The 18,468-nt window shown below is 38.6% G+C and overlaps 1 protein-coding gene across 11 annotated transcripts in view; it reads left to right on the top strand.

Annotated features, from left to right (window-relative positions):
- Window positions 1-18,468, top strand: part of NMU (neuromedin U) — a 237,847-nt gene that overhangs the window by 123,847 nt on the left and 95,532 nt on the right. The window contains exon 8 of one of the 11 annotated variants that reach the window (XM_079920260.1): window positions 521-690. The exons of the other annotated variants lie outside the window; for them this stretch is intronic. Coding sequence (XP_079776386.1) covers window positions 521-620 — 100 coding nt within the window. The 3' untranslated portion in view covers window positions 621-690. Of the gene's footprint in view, window positions 1-520; window positions 691-18,468 lie in introns of those variants that run through there. 11 annotated transcript variants of the gene reach the window in all.

Genomic DNA, 18,468 nt, shown 5'->3' with positions numbered 1-18,468 from the left:
AAAGTGAGTCATTATTGTAAATGCTTCTGAAGAATGTAAATTATTTGTAAATAACATTTGTAGGGTTTTTTAAAATGTATAATTTATTGTCATACATATATTTATGGCATAAATGGCCTGACCTGCTTCTTTCAGAGTCTCATACTTCTTCTGTCTTGAGGCCCCATACCTGGGACTTTGGGTTGCTTCCATATTTACTAGTCCTTAGTAATAAATTACCAATAAAGAAATGTTTAATAACTAAAGACAGAAGTTGTATTTGATATCTACATTGATAATCATCAGCTTGATGCCATTCCTTAACGTCCCACAAAAACACGTGTTTTTTTTTGGGAGGAGGAGGAGGATCCCAAAAGGAGGATCCCAAAATCCTCCAGAGGAGGATCTAACCATTGCATCTTCCTCCATTTGGTGGATGTCCTATCAGTTCTTCTTAAGGTTAACGGCTCCCTATTCAAAGAGGGATTTCTGTCCTCCTCGCAGCACTAGCTACGTCTTTTTTCTTTCATTGATTCATCAGATATTTACTGAGCGCCTACTCTATGGTACTGTTCTCTGCTTATGATACCATGTCTTGGGCCCAAGGCATTTCCCTGCCTCTGTCAAAGTCACTGTTTTGATCATCGTTCCAGCACATGTCCTAGATACACTAGAGGTTTTCCCTGGGACTTGGACTAAAAGTAAGGTAACTCAGCTTTAATTGAATATGCTCTGTCTTATTTGATGAAACTAATGAAAATTACAAGCATTTAAAATTATGAATTACTTTAATAAGGACAAAGTAATTTCATAAATTAATTAATATATCATTTATTAACTGCCATTAAATCCTTGTTAATTAAGTAAAATAATAAAGTTAAATTAAAAGATGGATGATTTCCTAAAGGAGATGAAATTGTGATTTAAACATCTTTTCTTAATTGGTTTAATTGACAAGCACGGCATTGTACAATATAATTCATCCAGGACTGGGAACTACAGGCTGACAAAAGATGTCACACAGATAGAGCATTTTGTGAGCAGGAAGCAGTGAGGATTATTCTCTAGAGAATGATCACATTGTATTTTACTCTACTCCAGTGGTTATGAACTTTGTCTTGGTTAAGAGTTCAATATACATAAGTCAATTAATGTTTATTGAGTATCTCTTATATGCCAGGCATTTAGGGCATAAGAACTAAGGATTTATTTGAACAAAAATAGATCCTTTTGAGAATTTGATGAAAGCTAAAGATTTCTTCCAACAGAATAAATAAAATATAAACATGCAAACTCACACCAGCTTTTACACGCAAACTCTCAGGAGGTATATAGACCCCTAAAGTTCATTCATGGAGACCCTCAGGTCTGTGGACTTAATTTAAGGACCCTCCCCTATTTGAAGTTATTCAAGCAAGGAATGATGTGTGTGTCTTAGGACCAGGCACTTCACCTCCCTAGGCTTCCATATTTTTGCCTATTAAATGAGAGCGGTAGATGAAAGCCTTCCATTTTTAAAAATCCGTAAACCTACGAATGGGTGTTATAAATATGCTTGTCTGTTTACATCATCTGTCTCTCTGTTGCTCATATTTGTGTGTGGAGGTAGGAAAGAATAGCACAAAACAGAGCATAACAAAACAGAATAGGAATCAGAGAATCCTCTGGAGTTTAGATATCACATCAACTCATCCATGAGAAGAGACAGTGGCAATCCAGATGGTAAATGGTCCCACAGTGAGTGAGTGTCAGAGTCGGGACTTGGCTCTGCATTTCCTGACCTCCAGTCAGCTGACCACAGTGCCGCGGTGTGTATGAAGATTTATCTCCCACTAATGCCTACAAGTCGTTACACTAGCTTAATAACATCTTTCAAAATGGATATCAAAATTCATACATTGAAGTTCCACCCCCCAGGACCTCAGAATATGATCTTATTCTTTACCAAGGTAATCAAATTAAAATTAGATCATTAGAGTGGGCCCTAATCCAATATGTCTGTTGTCCTAATAAAAAGGAGACATTTTGAGATGGGTGCTCACACAGGGAGAATGTCATGTGTAGATAAAGGCAAAGATCAGGTGACGCTTCTATAAACCAGGGAACACCAGATGTTGTTCACAAACCTCCAGAAGCTAGGAGAGTCTTGGAACACATCTCTCTCACAGCTCTCAGAAGAAACAAGCTTGATTTTGTACTTCCAGCCTCCAGAAATGTTGTTTAAGCCACCCAGTTTGTGGTACTTCGTTACAACAGGGCTAGGAGGTCAAATGGCCCTCTGGGCTTTGGTTTCCTCATCTGTCAAGTGAGGGGTAACCCAGATAGGTAAGTAGCTCTCAGATGGTGTTCTGGGAGCCCTTCAGGGGCCTGTGTGGTACAAGAAAACTGTGAAGAAAAAAATGTATGTATGTATGTATATAAGTAAGTATGTCTGTTTGTTCAGGATTCCCCTCAGCCCTTCCTCCTCTGTACCAGCTGCTTCCCCAGAAACAAGTCCTCTCTATTTTCCTGTTAGGGAAAGATCTCTAAGATACTGTGTGGAAAAAGCAATCATGCCGCAGTGTGTATGGTATGCTCTCTTATTTTGTGTTTAAAAAATGGAGGTAATCGGGGCTTCCCTGGTGGTGCAGTGGTTGAGAGTCCGCCTGCCGATGCAGGGGACACGGGTTCGTGACCCGGTCCGGGAAGATCCCACATGCCACGGAGCGGCTGGGCCCGTGAGCCATGGCCGCTGAGCCTGCATGTCCAGAGCCTGTGCTCCGCAACGGGAGAGGCCACAACAGTGAGAGGCCCGCGTATCGAAAAAAAAAAAAAAAGATGGAGGTAATCAAAAAGACGAACAGTAGCAACTGTTGGTGAGGATGTGGAGAAATTGGAAACATGCATACATTGTTGGTGGGAATGTAAAATGATGCAGCCCCTTTGGAAAATAGTCTGAAAGTTTCTCAAAAATCAAACATAGAGTTGCTATGTGACTAGCAGTTCTACTCCTAGGTATATCCCAAGAGAATTGAAAATATGCTTACACAAAAACTTATATGCCACTGCTCTTAGCAGCATTACTCATAGCCAAAAAAAGTGGAAACAACACAAATGTCTATCAGCCAATGAATAGCTAAACAAAGTGGATTTAAAATTCCACTAATGGGCTTCCCTGGTGGCGCAGTGGTTGAGGGTCCGCCTGCCGATGCGGGGGACACGGGTTTGTGCCCTGGTCCGGGAGGATCCCACATGCCGCGGAGCGGCTGAGCCCATGAGCCATGGCCGCTGAGCCTGCGTGTCCGGAGCCTGTGCTCCGCAGCGGGAGAGGCCGCAGCAGTGAGAGGCCCATGTACCACAAAAAAATAAATAAATGAAAATAAATAAATAAAATTCCACTAATGTAATTAATTAATATAAACTTCCATTTTGTATTCTTAAAATGGAATATTCAACCATAGAGAGGAAGGAAGTACTGATACATGTTACAACATAGATGAACCTTGAAAACATTATGCTAAGTGAGAGAAGCCAGTCGTCAAAGGCCACCATCAAAGGCGATCATATGATTCCATATATATGAAATGTCCAGAATAGGCAAATCTATGAACTCAGAAAGTAGATTAATAGTTTCCTAGGCATAGGGGAGTTGGTGGGGGGGGGAGGTGATAGCTGAGGGATGTGGGCATTCTTTTTGGAGTAATGACAAAGTCCTTTAGTTAGATAGTGGTGATGGTTGTACAGCCTCGTGAATAAACCAAAACCCACTTAATTGTACACTTTAATTTGTACATTTTTGAATTTTATGTTACGTGTATTGTATTTTAATTTAAAAACCCTCTGGAAGGGAATAAAAATTTTTTAAAGGGAGGCAAATAGTTCATATTTTCTTGACTATGCACAAAGAAATTCTGTAAGGAGACATAAGACACTTATGAGTGGTTACCAAGATTGGGATAGGCTTCAGAGAGAGTGGGAACTGAGCAGATGCGAGACAGATGAGAGAGAGAGATTTTTAAAAAACCACAGAATTATATACACCTTTTTAAAGTGTATTTAGTTATTTTTGGCTTTGTTGGGTCTTCGTTGCTGCGCATGGGCTTTCTCTAGTTGTGGCGAACGGGAGCTACTCTTCATTGCGGTGCACGGGCTTCTCATTGTGGTGGCTTCTCTTATTGCAGAGCACGGGCTCTAGGCGCGCGGGCTTCAGTAGTTGTGGCACATGGGCTCAGTAGTTGTGGCTCGTGGGCTCTAGAGCGTAGGCCCCGTGGTTGTGGTGCCTGGGCTTAGTTGCTCCGCGGCATGTGGGATTTTCCCAGACCAGGGCTCGAACCCGTGTCCCCTGCATTGGCAGGTGGATTCTTAACCACTGCACCACCAGGTAAGTCCCAATACACCTTTTAATATTTTATAATTTTATATTAAAATTTGAACCATGTGAATAGATTGTCTTTTGAAATTTAGGTAAGCATAAAATTAATTAAAACTATATATGTTGTATTAGAGTTTTATTATGGTTAGTTTGGTATCATATAGGTTTCAATTCCTAGATATGAGATATTGAGTACACATATTTAACTTTTGTTTTTACAACATTTGGTTAATTTATCATTAGGAAACGGGTTTGTTGGATTCCTTTTCTACATGATTATGTTGTTTGATTACCCATGCTGGACAATCCTTTCTCTTTATTTTTTTTCTTTTTAACTAATTTATTTATTTATTTATTTTTGGCTGTATTGGGTCTCTGTTTCTGTGCGAGGGCTTTCTCTAGTTGTGGCAAGCGGGGGCCACTCTTCATCGCGGTGTGCGGGCCTCTCACTGTCGCGGCCTATCTTGTTGCGGAGCACAGGCTCCAGACGCGTAGGCTCAGTAGTCGTGGCTCACAGGCCCAGTTGCTCCACGGCATGTGGGATTTTCCCAGAACAGGGCTCGAACCCGTATCCCCTGCATTGGCAGGCAGATTCTCAACCACTGCGCCACCAGGGAAGCCCTCCTTTCCTTTTTGATGCAATTTCTTTTTTTAATTATTATTTTTTTACTGAAACATAGTTGGTTTACAATATTATGTTATTTTCAGATGTACAACATAGTGATTCAAAAATTCTTAATAGACTGTACTCCTTTTCAAGTTATTATACAATATTGGCTGTATTCCCTGTGTTGTACAATATATTCTTGTAGCTTATTTATTTTATACATTGTGGTGTGTACTCTTAATCCTCTATCCTTGTCTTGACCCTCTCCCCTTCCCTCTCCCCACTGGTAACCACTAGTTTGTTCTGTATATCTGTGAGTCTGTTTCTGTTTTGTTGTATCATTCGTTTTATTTTTTAGATTCTACATATAGGTGGTAACATACAGTATTTGTCTTTCTCTGTCTGACTTATTTGCCCAAGCATAATACCATCTAGGTCCATCCATGTTGTTGCAAATGGCAAAATTTCAATCTTTTTTATGGCTGAGTAGTATTCCTGTGTGTGGTGTGTGTGTGTGTGTGTGTGTGTGTGTGTGTGTGTGTGTGTGCATCAGTCACATCTTTATCCATTCATCTGTTGATGGACACTTAGGTTACTTCCGTACCTTGGCTATTGTAAACAATGTTGCTATAAACATTGGGGTGCATATATCTTTTCAAATTAGTGTTTTTGTTTTCTTTGGATATATACTCAGGAGTGGAATTGCTGGATCATATGGTAGTTCTATTTTTAGTTTTTTGAGGACCCTCCATACAGTTTTTCACAGTAGCTGCACCAGTTAACATTCCCACCAACAGTATACAAGGGTTTCCTTTTCTCCACATCCTTGCCAACATTTGTTATTTGTGGTCTTTTTGTTGATAACCATTCTGACAGGTTTGAGGTGATATTTCATTGTGATTTTGATTTGCATTCTCTGATGATTAGTGATGTTGAGCATCTTTTTATGTACCTGTTGGCCATCTGTATACCTTCTTTGGAAAAATGTCTTTTCAGGTCTTCTTCCCATTTTTAATTGGGTTGTTAAGGGTTTTTTTTGATATTGAGTTGTATGAGCTGTTTATATATTTTCGATAATAACCCCTTATTGGTCATATCATTTGCAAATATTTTCTCTCATTCAGTAGGTTGTCTTTTCATTTTGTTGACAGTTTCCTTTGCTGTGCAAAAGCGTTTAAGTAGGTCTCATTTGTTTATTTTTGCTTTTGTTTTGTTTGCCTTAGGAGACAGATCCAAAAAAATATTGCTATGATTTATGTTAAAGAGTGTTCTGTCTATGTTTTCTTTTAGGAGTTTTATGGTTTCAGAGCTGAAATTTACCTTTTTAATCCACTTTGAGTTTTCTTTTGTATATGGTGTGGGAAAATGTGCTAATTTCATTTTTTACATGTAGCTGTTCAGTTTCCCCAGCACTGCTTATTGAGGAGACTGTCTTTTTTCCATTGTATATTCTTGCCTCCTTTGTTGTAGATTAATTGACCATAGGTATGTGGGTTTATTTCTGGGCTTTCTATTCTGTTCCATTTATCCATATGTCTGTTTTTGTGCTAGTACCATACTGTTTTGATGACTGTAGCTTTGTAGTATTGTCTGAAGTCAGGGACCATGATTCTCTTCTTGGTACAATTCTTATTTCTTGTAGGACTATTCAGTTTACCTTTTATTTCTCTGCATTTGTTCTTCTCAGCATACATAAAAGGAAATAAGTACTCATCTTGTATACACATAAGCAGACATGTAATTAGTGAAACAAAATGCCTACATATAAGAATATTCCTACTTATCAAAACCTTAAAATCAGTAAAAGGGAACCTTATCCTTTTTCATTTCAACTAACTTTTTGTAATTTTAATCAGTGTTTTATAAACTATAGATTGCAACTAACTGTTTTTTTATGCAGTTAGTTTCTTAAATTGATTAAAAAGTTGAATAAAATAGAAATAAACAGTTCATGAGACATAAGAAGAGTGAGTAGAATTTTGTGTAGCATTTAAGGTGTGTGATGTGTATGTGTGTGTAGTATAATTCTAGCTGTGGGCCTTGGTTTAAAAAAATGTCTGAAAGTCACTGCTTTCTATTAATTCTTTTCTTTAGAGTATTGTTATGAACTTGTGTCTTTTATAGACTTGATTTATTTCAATTAACCAAAATGATGTGTAATTCTTATTACTCAGATCACTAATTACTATTATTCATATTATTATAATTAATAATAATTATTATTGTTTTCATGGATTACCAAATTATGACAACTTGACTAGTGAGAGATCTTTTACATTGGCTCCTGTGAGATTCATCAGTGGTAGTGTATCAGTAGTTTGTTCTTTTTTATCATACAGAATTTCATTGAATCAATATCCACAATTCATTAGTCCATTTTCCTCTTGATGTATGTTTGTGTTATTTCTGTTTTGAGACTATTATTAATAAAACTGCTACAAACATTCTTGTGTAAGTCTTTTTGTGGACATAAGCATATCTTTCTCTTGGATATACTATATAAATATATGAGGGGTAGAATTATAGGTCATTGGGCAGGCTGATGTCTGTTTAACTTTCAGAGAAATTGCCAAGCAGTTTTCCAATGTGGTTGTACAGTTTTATACTTCCACCAGCAACGTATAAGAATTCTTATCGCTCCATATCATTGCCAGTGTTTCATATTGTTAATCTTTTAATTTTAGCTACTCTGATAGGCATGTGGTGGCATCTCATTGAAGTTTTAATTTGCATTTTCCTGATATTGAGCACCGATTCAGCATGCTTATTGGTTATTTGGATATCTTCTTTTGTGAAGTGCCTGCTTAGCTCTTTTGCTCATTTTTTAAAAATTACTATATTTTTAAATCTTTTCTGTTAATCTGTGGCTTGCTTTTTCACCATAATAATGAATTCTTTTGGTGAACAGATATTTTTAAATTTGATGAGATCCCATTCATCTAATTTTTTTCTTTTAGGATTAATATCTTTTTTGTGTTAAGAAATCATTGTCTACCCCAGTGTCTTGAATAGTGAGCTATTCTGAACAGAAACAGAGGAGAGGACTTTTTTTTTATAAATTTATTTATTTATTTGTTTTTATTTTTGGCTGTGTTGGGTCTTTGTTCTGTGCGTGGGCTTTCTCTAGTTGCAGTGAGTGGTGCCCGGGCTTCTCATTGTCGTGGCTTCTCTTGTTGCAGAGCACGGGCTCTAGAGTGCAGGCTCGGTAGTTGTGGCACACGGGCTTAGTTGCTCCGTGGCATGTGGGAATCTTCCCAGGCCATGGATTGAAGCTGTGTTCCCTGCATTGGCAGGCAGATTCCCACCCACTGTGCCACCAGGGAAGCCCAGAGGATGTATTTTTTTAAGGTTATGAGTTCACATCTATTTTTTTTTTTTTTTGCGGTACGCGGGCCTCTTACTGTTGTGCCCTCTCCCGTTGCGGAGCACAGGCTCCGGAAGCGCAGGCTCAGCGGCCATGGCTCACGGGCCCAGCTGCTCTGCGGCATGTGGGATCTTCCCGGACCGGGGCACGAACCCATGTCCCCTGCCTCAGCAGGCAGACTCTTAACGACTGCGCCACCAGGGAAGCCCCACATCTATTTTTTAATTTCGCCTATTGTTTCTTATTTGTTTCATGTTTATTTCTTATTTAGCTTATTATTCTCTACTTTCCTCATAGTATTGATCACTAAGACTTTCTACTGCATTTATAACATAATCTTTTATTTGAAAAAAAAAGGTGTTGAAACTTAAGAGAAAGATATATGAAACCCCCTACCAGACTACATGGTATTTAAAGTCAGTATCATCTTTTAGATATTATGATTCACTGTGTGAGGATAATCTAGGAAGAATTGCATACAAGGGACAAATCCAGGTTTTGTGGGACTTGGAGCTTATATGAGTTAGAGATCGCTTTTTTTTTTTTTTTAAGAAGATGTTGGGGGTAGGAGTTTATTAATTTATTTTTGCTGTGTTGGGTCTTCGTTTTTGTGCGATGGCTTTCTCTAGTTGTGGCAAGCGGGGCCACTCTTCATTGCAGTGCGCGGGCCTCTCACTATCGCGGCCTCTCTTGTTGCGGAGCGCAGGCTCCAGACGCGCAGGCTCAGTAGTTGTGGCTCACGGGCCTAGTTGCTCCGCAGCATGTGGCATCCTCCCAGACCAGGGCTCGAACCCACGTCCCCTGCATTAGCAGGCAGATTCTCAACTGCTGTGCCATCAGGGAAGCCCCGAGATTGCTTTTTAAGAAACAGAATTTTACAGGCCATTTCTCCTAGGGTTGCCACATTTCAAGATGTGTCAGTCATGCCAAGATGTGATCTGATGTGTTGAGATGCATAGATATGTGAGTTTGCTCACAGAAACACTCATTGTTTGTGGTGTTGCTGTAAATTTGTACCCTACGTTCATAGGAATTGTAAAAACTTTTGTAAGATTTCCATAAAAAATACATATGATGTGTTTATATTTGTATACATTGCAGTATAGAGCATATATATGAAAAAATAGAAATTCCATTTTGACTAGGAGACAATGAGGTCAAACCTTCAACTTACAATTTTATACATCTGATAATTGGAAGAATTCCTCACAGACTAGCTTTTGGCTGTTACTCTCCAGTTTTCATAACACAATATGGTCAGTGCCCTTCATCTTCATATCATGATGCAAGATGAGTCAGAGTGGGCACTGGAATTGTTCTTGGAAGAAATTATATCCTGGGAGGCCAGCAGTACCTAATTATATAGAAGAGTGACTGATAACTGCATCAGTTTATCCCACTAAATCCAAGTTAACTGTGTCTCCAGCTCATCTTCCATTTAGCCGGATCTTTAGAATACCTCTGGTCACTGCAATACCACTCAACAAGATGGAAAATGTGATTGTAGTGGAAAGAGAAAGCTACCTTAAACAGTTATAATTAAAATATTTCACTTCTACAAAATTTATAAAAATATAAGTTCATGTGAATATGTTACTGGAGCCTCTCCTAGACTTTGGAAGGGGAGTGGCTCTAAAGCTTAAGATTCATTATTTCATGGTAAATTTGCCTCTGCTTATTACTTAAAATTAGAAATTTAAAAGAAGCATGATATACACATTATTTAATAATTACTCCCTGCTGTAAATATTAGATAATATTTAAATTTTAGCTTAGAGTATATTAGGTGCTGATGCATATGCAAACATCCACCATGTGTTGTAGAAAACAACCCCTCAGTACCTGGTCCATATCATGTGGTCAAGAATGTTTTAGGAATTAGTATACGCATGAAAAAAATACTTAAAATATGTGATAGTGAGGACCATTACCAGAGACTAATGTAAAAGTAACATATCCCCATTTTCATTAGATCTTACTATTGAAAATGTCATGTGATAATGTAATAAAAAAAGGTTCCATTTATTGTTACTCTGTGCCAAATATCATGAGACAGATAAATATACTATGTTACTTTATTTACATTAGTATCTTTCTGAAATCTTTTTAATATTTCAATAATTATAAGGGCTATGCCTTTTTATTCCACTAAATGACTCATGCACTCACTGATGTCAACAATATTTGAGTATTTGAGTTAAAATGTGGTTCCAACATTAAATAAATCTACCACATTTCACAATGAGTATTTTTAGAAAATATTTTTCAGTATCTATTTTAGTAGAAAAATAGTACATTTTTCCATTAACTGTTTGCCCTGATCTGAAAAATATTTCTGGCATCCACAGTTACATATTTTGACAGTCATGTGAATCTAATAAGAACAAAGCAAACTCTGAGGTACTGAGAGAATATACCATGGAAAGAGAGATAAAATAATCATTATGGAGGAAATTATTATTTACTCCATGGCATAATTCAAATGCATAAAATGAAAAAAATTTTAGAACAATTATAATAAATTTTGTAAGCATATTTTTAAAGCATGATTACTGCTATAAATTATTTGAGAATATGCTTAAAAATGTTATAAAGCATACTGAATATTTTAAGTTTGACATTTTCACGATGACGAGGTGGGTCAAGGCAGAAATTTAGGAGTCTGAAGCATGATCTCTTGGGTAGCTAAATTAGTTTAACCAGCATTTTTAAGTTGATAAAAATAATACATCTTGTTTGTCCATCCTAAATGCATAATGTTTATGTGTGACTCACATTTTATTCCATTTAATTAAATAAAATTATTCATGCAAAGTACCAAGATCCTTGCCTGGAACAGAGAAAATTCTTAAGTACGTTATTGCAACCCCTTATCTCTTAATTATATTTAACAGAGATGTCAGTTGCATACTGTTGTGACCAGTTATGGCAGATTATCTAATTAAGAAAATATATCTTTTGTTTAATTTATTAAAATTTAAATGTAACTCAGACTTTGAAAAAAAACTGTGAAGAGTAGCATTCAATCCAAAAAATATCGATTTAGGGAATTCCCTGGTTGCCCAGGGGTTAGGACTCCACACTTGCACTGTAAGGGGCACGGGTTCCATCCCTGGTGGGGGAACTAAGATCCCACATGGCACACTGCCAAAAAGGAAAAACAAAAAACAAATAATATTGATTTAAGTTTCAAGCTATAACAGGTAAGAATTTTTTTAAAGGATTCTGACATTGTCTCTACCCTTGAGGAGTTTATAGCTTTGCTGCCACAATTTGAGAATAAAACCATAAGCAAATAGACATTTCTCCAAAGAAGATATACAGATTGCCAACAAACCCATGAAGGATGCTCAACATCACTAACCATTAGAGAAATGCAAATCAAAGCTACAATGAGGTATCACCCCACACCAGTCAGAATGGCCATCGTCAAAAAATCTACAAACAATACATGCTGGAGAGAGTGTGGAGAAAAGGGAACCCTCTTGCACTGTTGGTGGGAATGTAAATTGATACAGCCACTATGGAGAACAGTATGGAGGTTCCTTAAAAAACTAAAAATAGAACTACCATACAGCCTGGCCATCCCACTACTGGGTACATACCCTGAGAAAACCGTAATTCAAAGAGTCATGTACCACAATGTTCATTGCAGCTCTATTTACAATAGCCAGATCATGGAAGCAACCTAAATATCCATCAACAGATGAATGGATAAAGAAGATGTGGTACATATATACAATGGAATATTACTCAGCCATAAAAAGAAACGAAATTGTGTTATTTGTAGTGAGGTAGATGGACCTAGAGTCTGACATACAGAGTGAAGTAAGTCAGAAAGAGAAAAACAAATACTGTATGCTAACACATATATGGAATCTAAAAAAAAAAAAAAAGAAAAGGTTCTGATGAACCTAGGGGCAGAACAGGAATAAAGACACAGATGTAGAGAATGGACTTGAGGACATGGGATGGGGGAAGGGTAAGCTGAGAGAGAGAGTGGCACTGGTATATATACACTACCAAATGTAAAATAGATAGCTAGTGGGAAGCAGCTGCATAGCACAGGGAGATCAGCTCGGTGCTTTGTGGCCACCTAGGGGGGTGGGATGGGAGGGTAGGGGGGAGACGCAAGAGGGAGGGGATATGGGGATATATGTATAGGTACAGCTGATTCACTTTGTTATACAGCAGCGACTAACACAACATTGTAAAGCAATTATACTCCAATAAAGATGTTAAAAAAATCATATGCAAATAAGTGCTCAATTGTCTTATATAAATGGCAGGTAGGTAACCCTTTAGGGAAGGGCAGTTGCATGGCCTGGACTGGTCAGATAGAATGTGAACCGAATCTTAACGAATGGGAAAGGTTTGGCTAGGCGATGAAGAAAGAGCTTCCTGGGAGAGTAAATGTTTTCTCATTCATAAGCAGAGCAGGTAGTTTTTTAAAACTGTTTTGAAATTTACTCTACAGATTGTGACATTTGGTGATGCCCTGTTAGATTTAAGGTTATAGAACCCTCCCTTAACAGGTGCTTTGCTTAGGTCATGTTCAGAATCTCCTTTAGAAATTCAAAGGACTCAGAATAACCAAAACAATCTTGAAAAAGAAGAGCAGAGTTGGTCAAGGTTGTGCTTAAACCTCCTTAGCCAGTTATTTTTACCTTTTACCGTTGAATGTGTGTGCAGCTCAGAGGCTGCTACATAGTTCAGAGAGTTTACTTTGGTTGTGTTTGTTGTTGGACCTTTATAGCCAGAAGCAGGAGCTTGGAACTTTCTTCTCTGATTGCTCCTGAGGTATGTTGGGAAAATATAATTAAAAACAAAATCTCTCAACCCAGAGAACTTCTCCATAGAGATCATAGAGAAAGAAAACAGTTTTATTATCGATTAAGAATTAAACCAGAATGTGATGTGCATCCCTGACAATCACTAAAAGATTGTAAAGACAGAAAGAAATCCTCACTCTTAGGCAGCCAAGCAGATACAACCCATCACATGCATGTTTTCCAGATAAACAGCGGCTAGTCAAGTAAGAGGTCTTGATGGCACGTTTTGTCACACATAAGTTTGTACTAACTTTACCTGGTAATTGGGGTGACCATCTGTGTTGGCTAATTGGCTTTATCCAGAAAAAAAAAAAAAAGCGAATTTCTCATGTTTTTATGACAGCTGGTAGTTTTGCAGCTTGGAACAAGGTCCCAGGCTCTTACCTTCCCACAGACACTGGGAGATAGAGGTGCTGTCTCTGCTGATCGCTGATAGTTACATTTCAGAGAGATGGCTCCCAGGTCCTTGAAAAAGACAGTTCTGGGTCTTAAAGCTGAAAAAGCCTAATCTAGTCTTCAAAAGGATTTATATACATTTCAAAGAGAGGAGAAAGTACTTACCATTAAGTTTTCTACAGCAAATGACCTGAGAAAAAGGAAGGTAGGCACACAGTTTTCTAGCCCACCAGGGGTGACTGTGGTGTTATTTTTAAGCCTGGCTTCCTAGGAGTTGCCCCGCAGTCAGAGCAGCTTATTGTCCAGTCAGCATTTGCTCAGAGGTTGTGTTTAAGCCCCTTGTGCCAGTGAGCCTTCTGCCCTGGGTTGATGGGTCTGTGTGCAGCTTGGAGAATGCTTTCCACTTTGCCCAGTGATTGCTTCTGAGTAGGGGCTGCCCAGGCTTCCTGACCCCTAGAGTTGACTCTGATCCCAGGATGCCTCTTCTTAGCTATTTCTTTCCTGTTTCTCTCTCTTAAACTTCTAGCTGCTTTACTGTTTGGCTAATTCAAGGAGCTACTAGCCACCTCTTAATGGTTCTCCGCTGAGATGGGTATTATTTTTCAGCAATGCCTGTAGGCATGGAGTTCTTCATTCTCAGTTCCAAATAAAGTCATTCTTCTCAGAGCTACAGACCTTCATCATGTGGACTGCCTTTCCTCTTGGGAAGAACCCCCTTTCCACTCTACCACATTTGGCTGTGAGGACTCGCTTTCCCTGGAATGACACTCCTGCTCTATTAGTTTGCATTGAGGTGGGCGTGGGGAGGAGTTGGCAGCCCCTGGTCTTCTCAGCTTGCGCCTCCAAGTGGGAAACTTTTACCCCATGAATGAGCTGGGGCGGGGGTAACTGGAGCCCCAGGATATTTGACCTTCTGTACCTGGGGTATAGCTTCTGCCCTATGAGTGGGGGGTTGGGTAGAGGATGAGAGACCTGGTCCTTAGCCATGCCTGCCTATAATAGAGCTTCCTAGAATAGATGAGAACTGTCAACAACCTGTCCTTCCTGGGATGAAACTGTAGCCCCAGACTGTAGCTGAGGGGGAGAAGGAGCTCCCATTTTTTTGTCTGCACATGAATAGAGCTTCTATAATGAGGAGCTGGTGAGATAGTGGACTGGGTTGTGGTTCAAATACTACTATTTTTACTGATATTTAGTAGATTTTCTTGAATGAATATTTCTCTATTTGCTGTTTGCCCCAGGACAATTTCCAGACTTTAAAAAAATAAAAAATTATTTTTTCACCCGTTAAATTATTTTGCTGGAAATTCAATTGAGCTCCTTACTTTATCATTCCATAAGTCCCACTTCTCACCTTCATTTTGAAATATGTTTTCACTAGATATAGAATTCTTGAAATCTTGGTTGACTTTCTTTCTTTCTTTAAGTATTTTGAAGATGTTGCTGTATTGTATTTTGACTTGCATAGTTTCTAACAGTCTGATGTCATTCATATCTTTGTTCTCTGCAAGAATTTTTCTTTATTTGGCTTTCAGCAGTTTGACTATAATGTGGTCAGGTGTAAATTTTTTTCTATTTTTCCTGCTTGGTGTTCTCTGAGATTCTTGGATTTGTGTTTGTTGTCTACTGCTAATTTTGGAAAAATTATCAGCCATTATCTCTTCAAATATTTCTGTTGATCTGTTCTCTCCTTCTGGTACTTCAACTATATCTATACTAGACCATTTGATATTGTCCCCAGAGCTCTTAAGATGTTCTGGTTTTGGTGTTATTGTTTGGGTTTTTTTCTCACTCTGTTTTTACTTTGTGTTTCAGTCTGGATAATTTCTGTTGGCTTATCTTCAAGTTCATTGATTCTTTCCTCTGTTATGACCAGTTGCCTAATAAGCCCATTGAAAGAATTTTTCAACTGTGTTACTACAATTTCTTCAATTTCTAGAATTTCAATTTGACTGTTTTTTATATGTTCCATCTCTTTGTTAAAATTCTCCATCTGTCTGATGTTTCTACTAGAGACTTTAACATATTAATCATAATTATTTTAGTCTCTATCTTAACATCTGAGGCATCTCTGGTTCTACTTCTATGGGCTGCTTTAACTTGTGACAATGATTTGGCCTTATTTGCTTTTTGTGTCTTATAACTTTTAAAATTGAATGCTAGAAATGTGTAAAAGAACAGCAGAGGCTAAAATTACACCTGGAAATGGACGTGCTCTTTCTTCAGTTAGGTTAGTCAGTAGTTTAGCTAGGTTATTCGTTGCCGTACTTGCCTTCAGTATAACATAGACTTCAAATTCCTCCATCATGGATTACTGATACCTGTACTTAGTGTGGAACCTGGAGTGAAAAAGAGTTTTTCTTAGTTTTCCTGCTCTACCTTCAGTCTTCAGTGGGCTCTGCATACTTGTATCACAAAGAGGTTCTCTTGTCCTCCCCCAACCCCTGCCCCACCAACAGTGGTTTACTGTTATTGCTTGTTACTTGGTACAATAATTAGGGTGGGGACATGGGGTTTCTCAGTTCCCCTGCTCTGTTTTCAGCGATGGATAAGCCCTGTGTGCCTGGGCCTTAGAGCTAATGTCTTTCTCAGCCTTTCTGTCCTTTCATGTCAATGAGCTTTGCTTTGTTTTGGTGGGGGATCTTTGGCAGGAGCTAGTTTCACACCTCCCCTTCAATAGATGTGGGCCTTTCGTTTGTATTAGTGCGGGATTCTGGGCCTGAGTAGGTTTACTTCCCCTCTTCCAGTGGCAGAGAACTTTTGTTTCTATCTCTTTCTCAGTGAAAAAGGGCATCCTGGGGCTTCCCTGGTGGTGCAGTGGTTAAGAATCTGCCTGCCAATGCAGGGGACATGGGTTCGAGCCCTGGTCCAGGAAGATCCCACATGCTGCGGAGCAACTAAGCCTGTGGGCCACAACTACTGAGCCTGTGCTCTAGAGCCCGCATGCCACAACTACTGAAGCCCGCACGCCTAGAGCCCGTGCTCCGCAACAAGAGAAGCCATCACAATGAGAAGCCTGTGCACTGCAACCAAGAGTAGCCCCTGCTCGCCACAACTAGAGACAGCCTGCGCGCAGCAGCGAAGACCCAACACAGCCAAAAATAAATAAATACAATAAATAAATTTATTAAAAAAAAAAAAGAAAAAGAAAAAGGGCATCCTCCTAGAATGGGGGAAATTGGAGGATTTCCTACCCCTCCTCCAATGGTAGCAGGTCTTTGTCTGGGACCATGGGATGGGAGTGTTTCCTTTTCTTCTCCTGGAATCTAATATTTTTTGCTTTTTATGAGACAAGGGTCTTTGAAGCAACTGGGTTTCCATGTCAGTTACCTGGTGGGGGGGGGGGTGGTTCTCTCAGTTTTCCTACCCTGACCCCAGTTCTTTTTGTGAGTACCCAGTGACTGTCCATGGAAATAGCTGGTGAGAAAGTTCAGACTCCTTTTGTGTCTGGGGTTCCTAGAGATTCTAAAGCGTTATGCTATCCCACACTCATCTTTTAAGAATTCTTTGGAATTTCAGTTATTTTCCATTTGTCTGCTTTTTGGGCAGCCACCTCTTCTCTGTCAGCTCATCTCTCTTTGCAGGGGCTTGTTATCCTTTGCAATTCTTTTTGCCTGGTTGCTTTATGACCTCAGCTCTCTGATAGTGGTGTGTCAGTCCATTACAATCTTTATACTTTGCCTAAAGGCTAAATGTTTAGCCTTTTTTAAACGTTTTTCCTCCTTCAATTTGATTCCTGTACCTTTGGGGATGACCCAGTAATCTTTGAGTGTTTCCTTCCTTTCTGACATAATAAGATAGCCCAGTCTCATCTTGTATGTTTCCTGCTCTACACCTGGAATTAGACGTTTCTTCAAGAAGATCTAGTTCCTTTTAGTGGGAAGTAATATTTAGAAATCACACTCTGGGGACTGTGGCTGTTTTTGACATTGAGTTGTCTTTGCTTCTACACTTTGCCTTTATAGTACATAGAGCTAGAAAATATGTGCTTTTCTTTAAGAGGGAAAAATCTTATGGTTTATACTGATATTTTTAGTTCATGTCTAAGATTATTTAATGTGTTTAATTTTATACTTGTATTGTTTTATGTTACAGTTAAAGTCTTGGTTCCTAATGACTATAAGATACTTATTTGCTTTATCCTACAATATATATGGAATACTTTCAAAACAATGATACAACTATTAACGGTAAGATTCTTGAATGCAGTTTAAGATTTCTTTGCAATTCTTTTAGTCATTAAGATATATGCCAGTGAAGTACAAGTGTCCAACTCAAAATCCACTTTCTCTGTGAGACCTTTGTGTTGGTCTACTCTACAATAGCTTTTTTCACCTCTGAACTTTTATAATTTTGATCTTAAATCTCATACTCTGCACCTGACTCAGAAGATCTTGAATTGCCTTTTACTTATTTAAATATCACAGTTGAGTATAAGGCAATGAGAACAATCTTCCTGAGAGGCCTATGGAGTCAATCTAATTTATTATTGCCACAGTAAACTCTGAAGGGCAGGTGCATTTCTTCTTTTATATACCAGAAGGAAATAGTCTCCCTAATTAAATTAAGGGTAATTAGATTCTTTTGAGAACTTGTCTCAGAATAACACAGACTGGACAGGTAGACCCTCTCCCAGGATCAGGAAATAGGAAGGATCCCCAAGATTTAATGAGAGATGACAGGTGGAACTAAGGTCAGAAAAAAGCAGGGCAAGATATTTGAGCATCTGTGCCAGTCCATTGAAGCTGGATAGTATGCAGATGAACGGATCTTGTGTTCAGAAACCTACACTTTGGAAAGCTACCTTCCCCTTCACATTTAGTAAATTTCTCCTTTAGAAATGTTTGCTCATCTCAGACAAGGACAGGATATTTCTTTGTCCTTGCATGAACCACCATACTTCAGGGACTTGGACAAGATGAAATCGATAGAAATCAAA

Source organism: Stenella coeruleoalba (genome assembly GCF_951394435.1).
Source record: "Stenella coeruleoalba genome assembly, chromosome: 4".
NCBI classification, from domain to species: Eukaryota; Metazoa; Chordata; class Mammalia; order Artiodactyla; family Delphinidae; genus Stenella; species Stenella coeruleoalba.
Note: the sequence above shows the minus strand (reverse complement) of the source record. Positions and strands in the feature narration are given on the sequence as shown.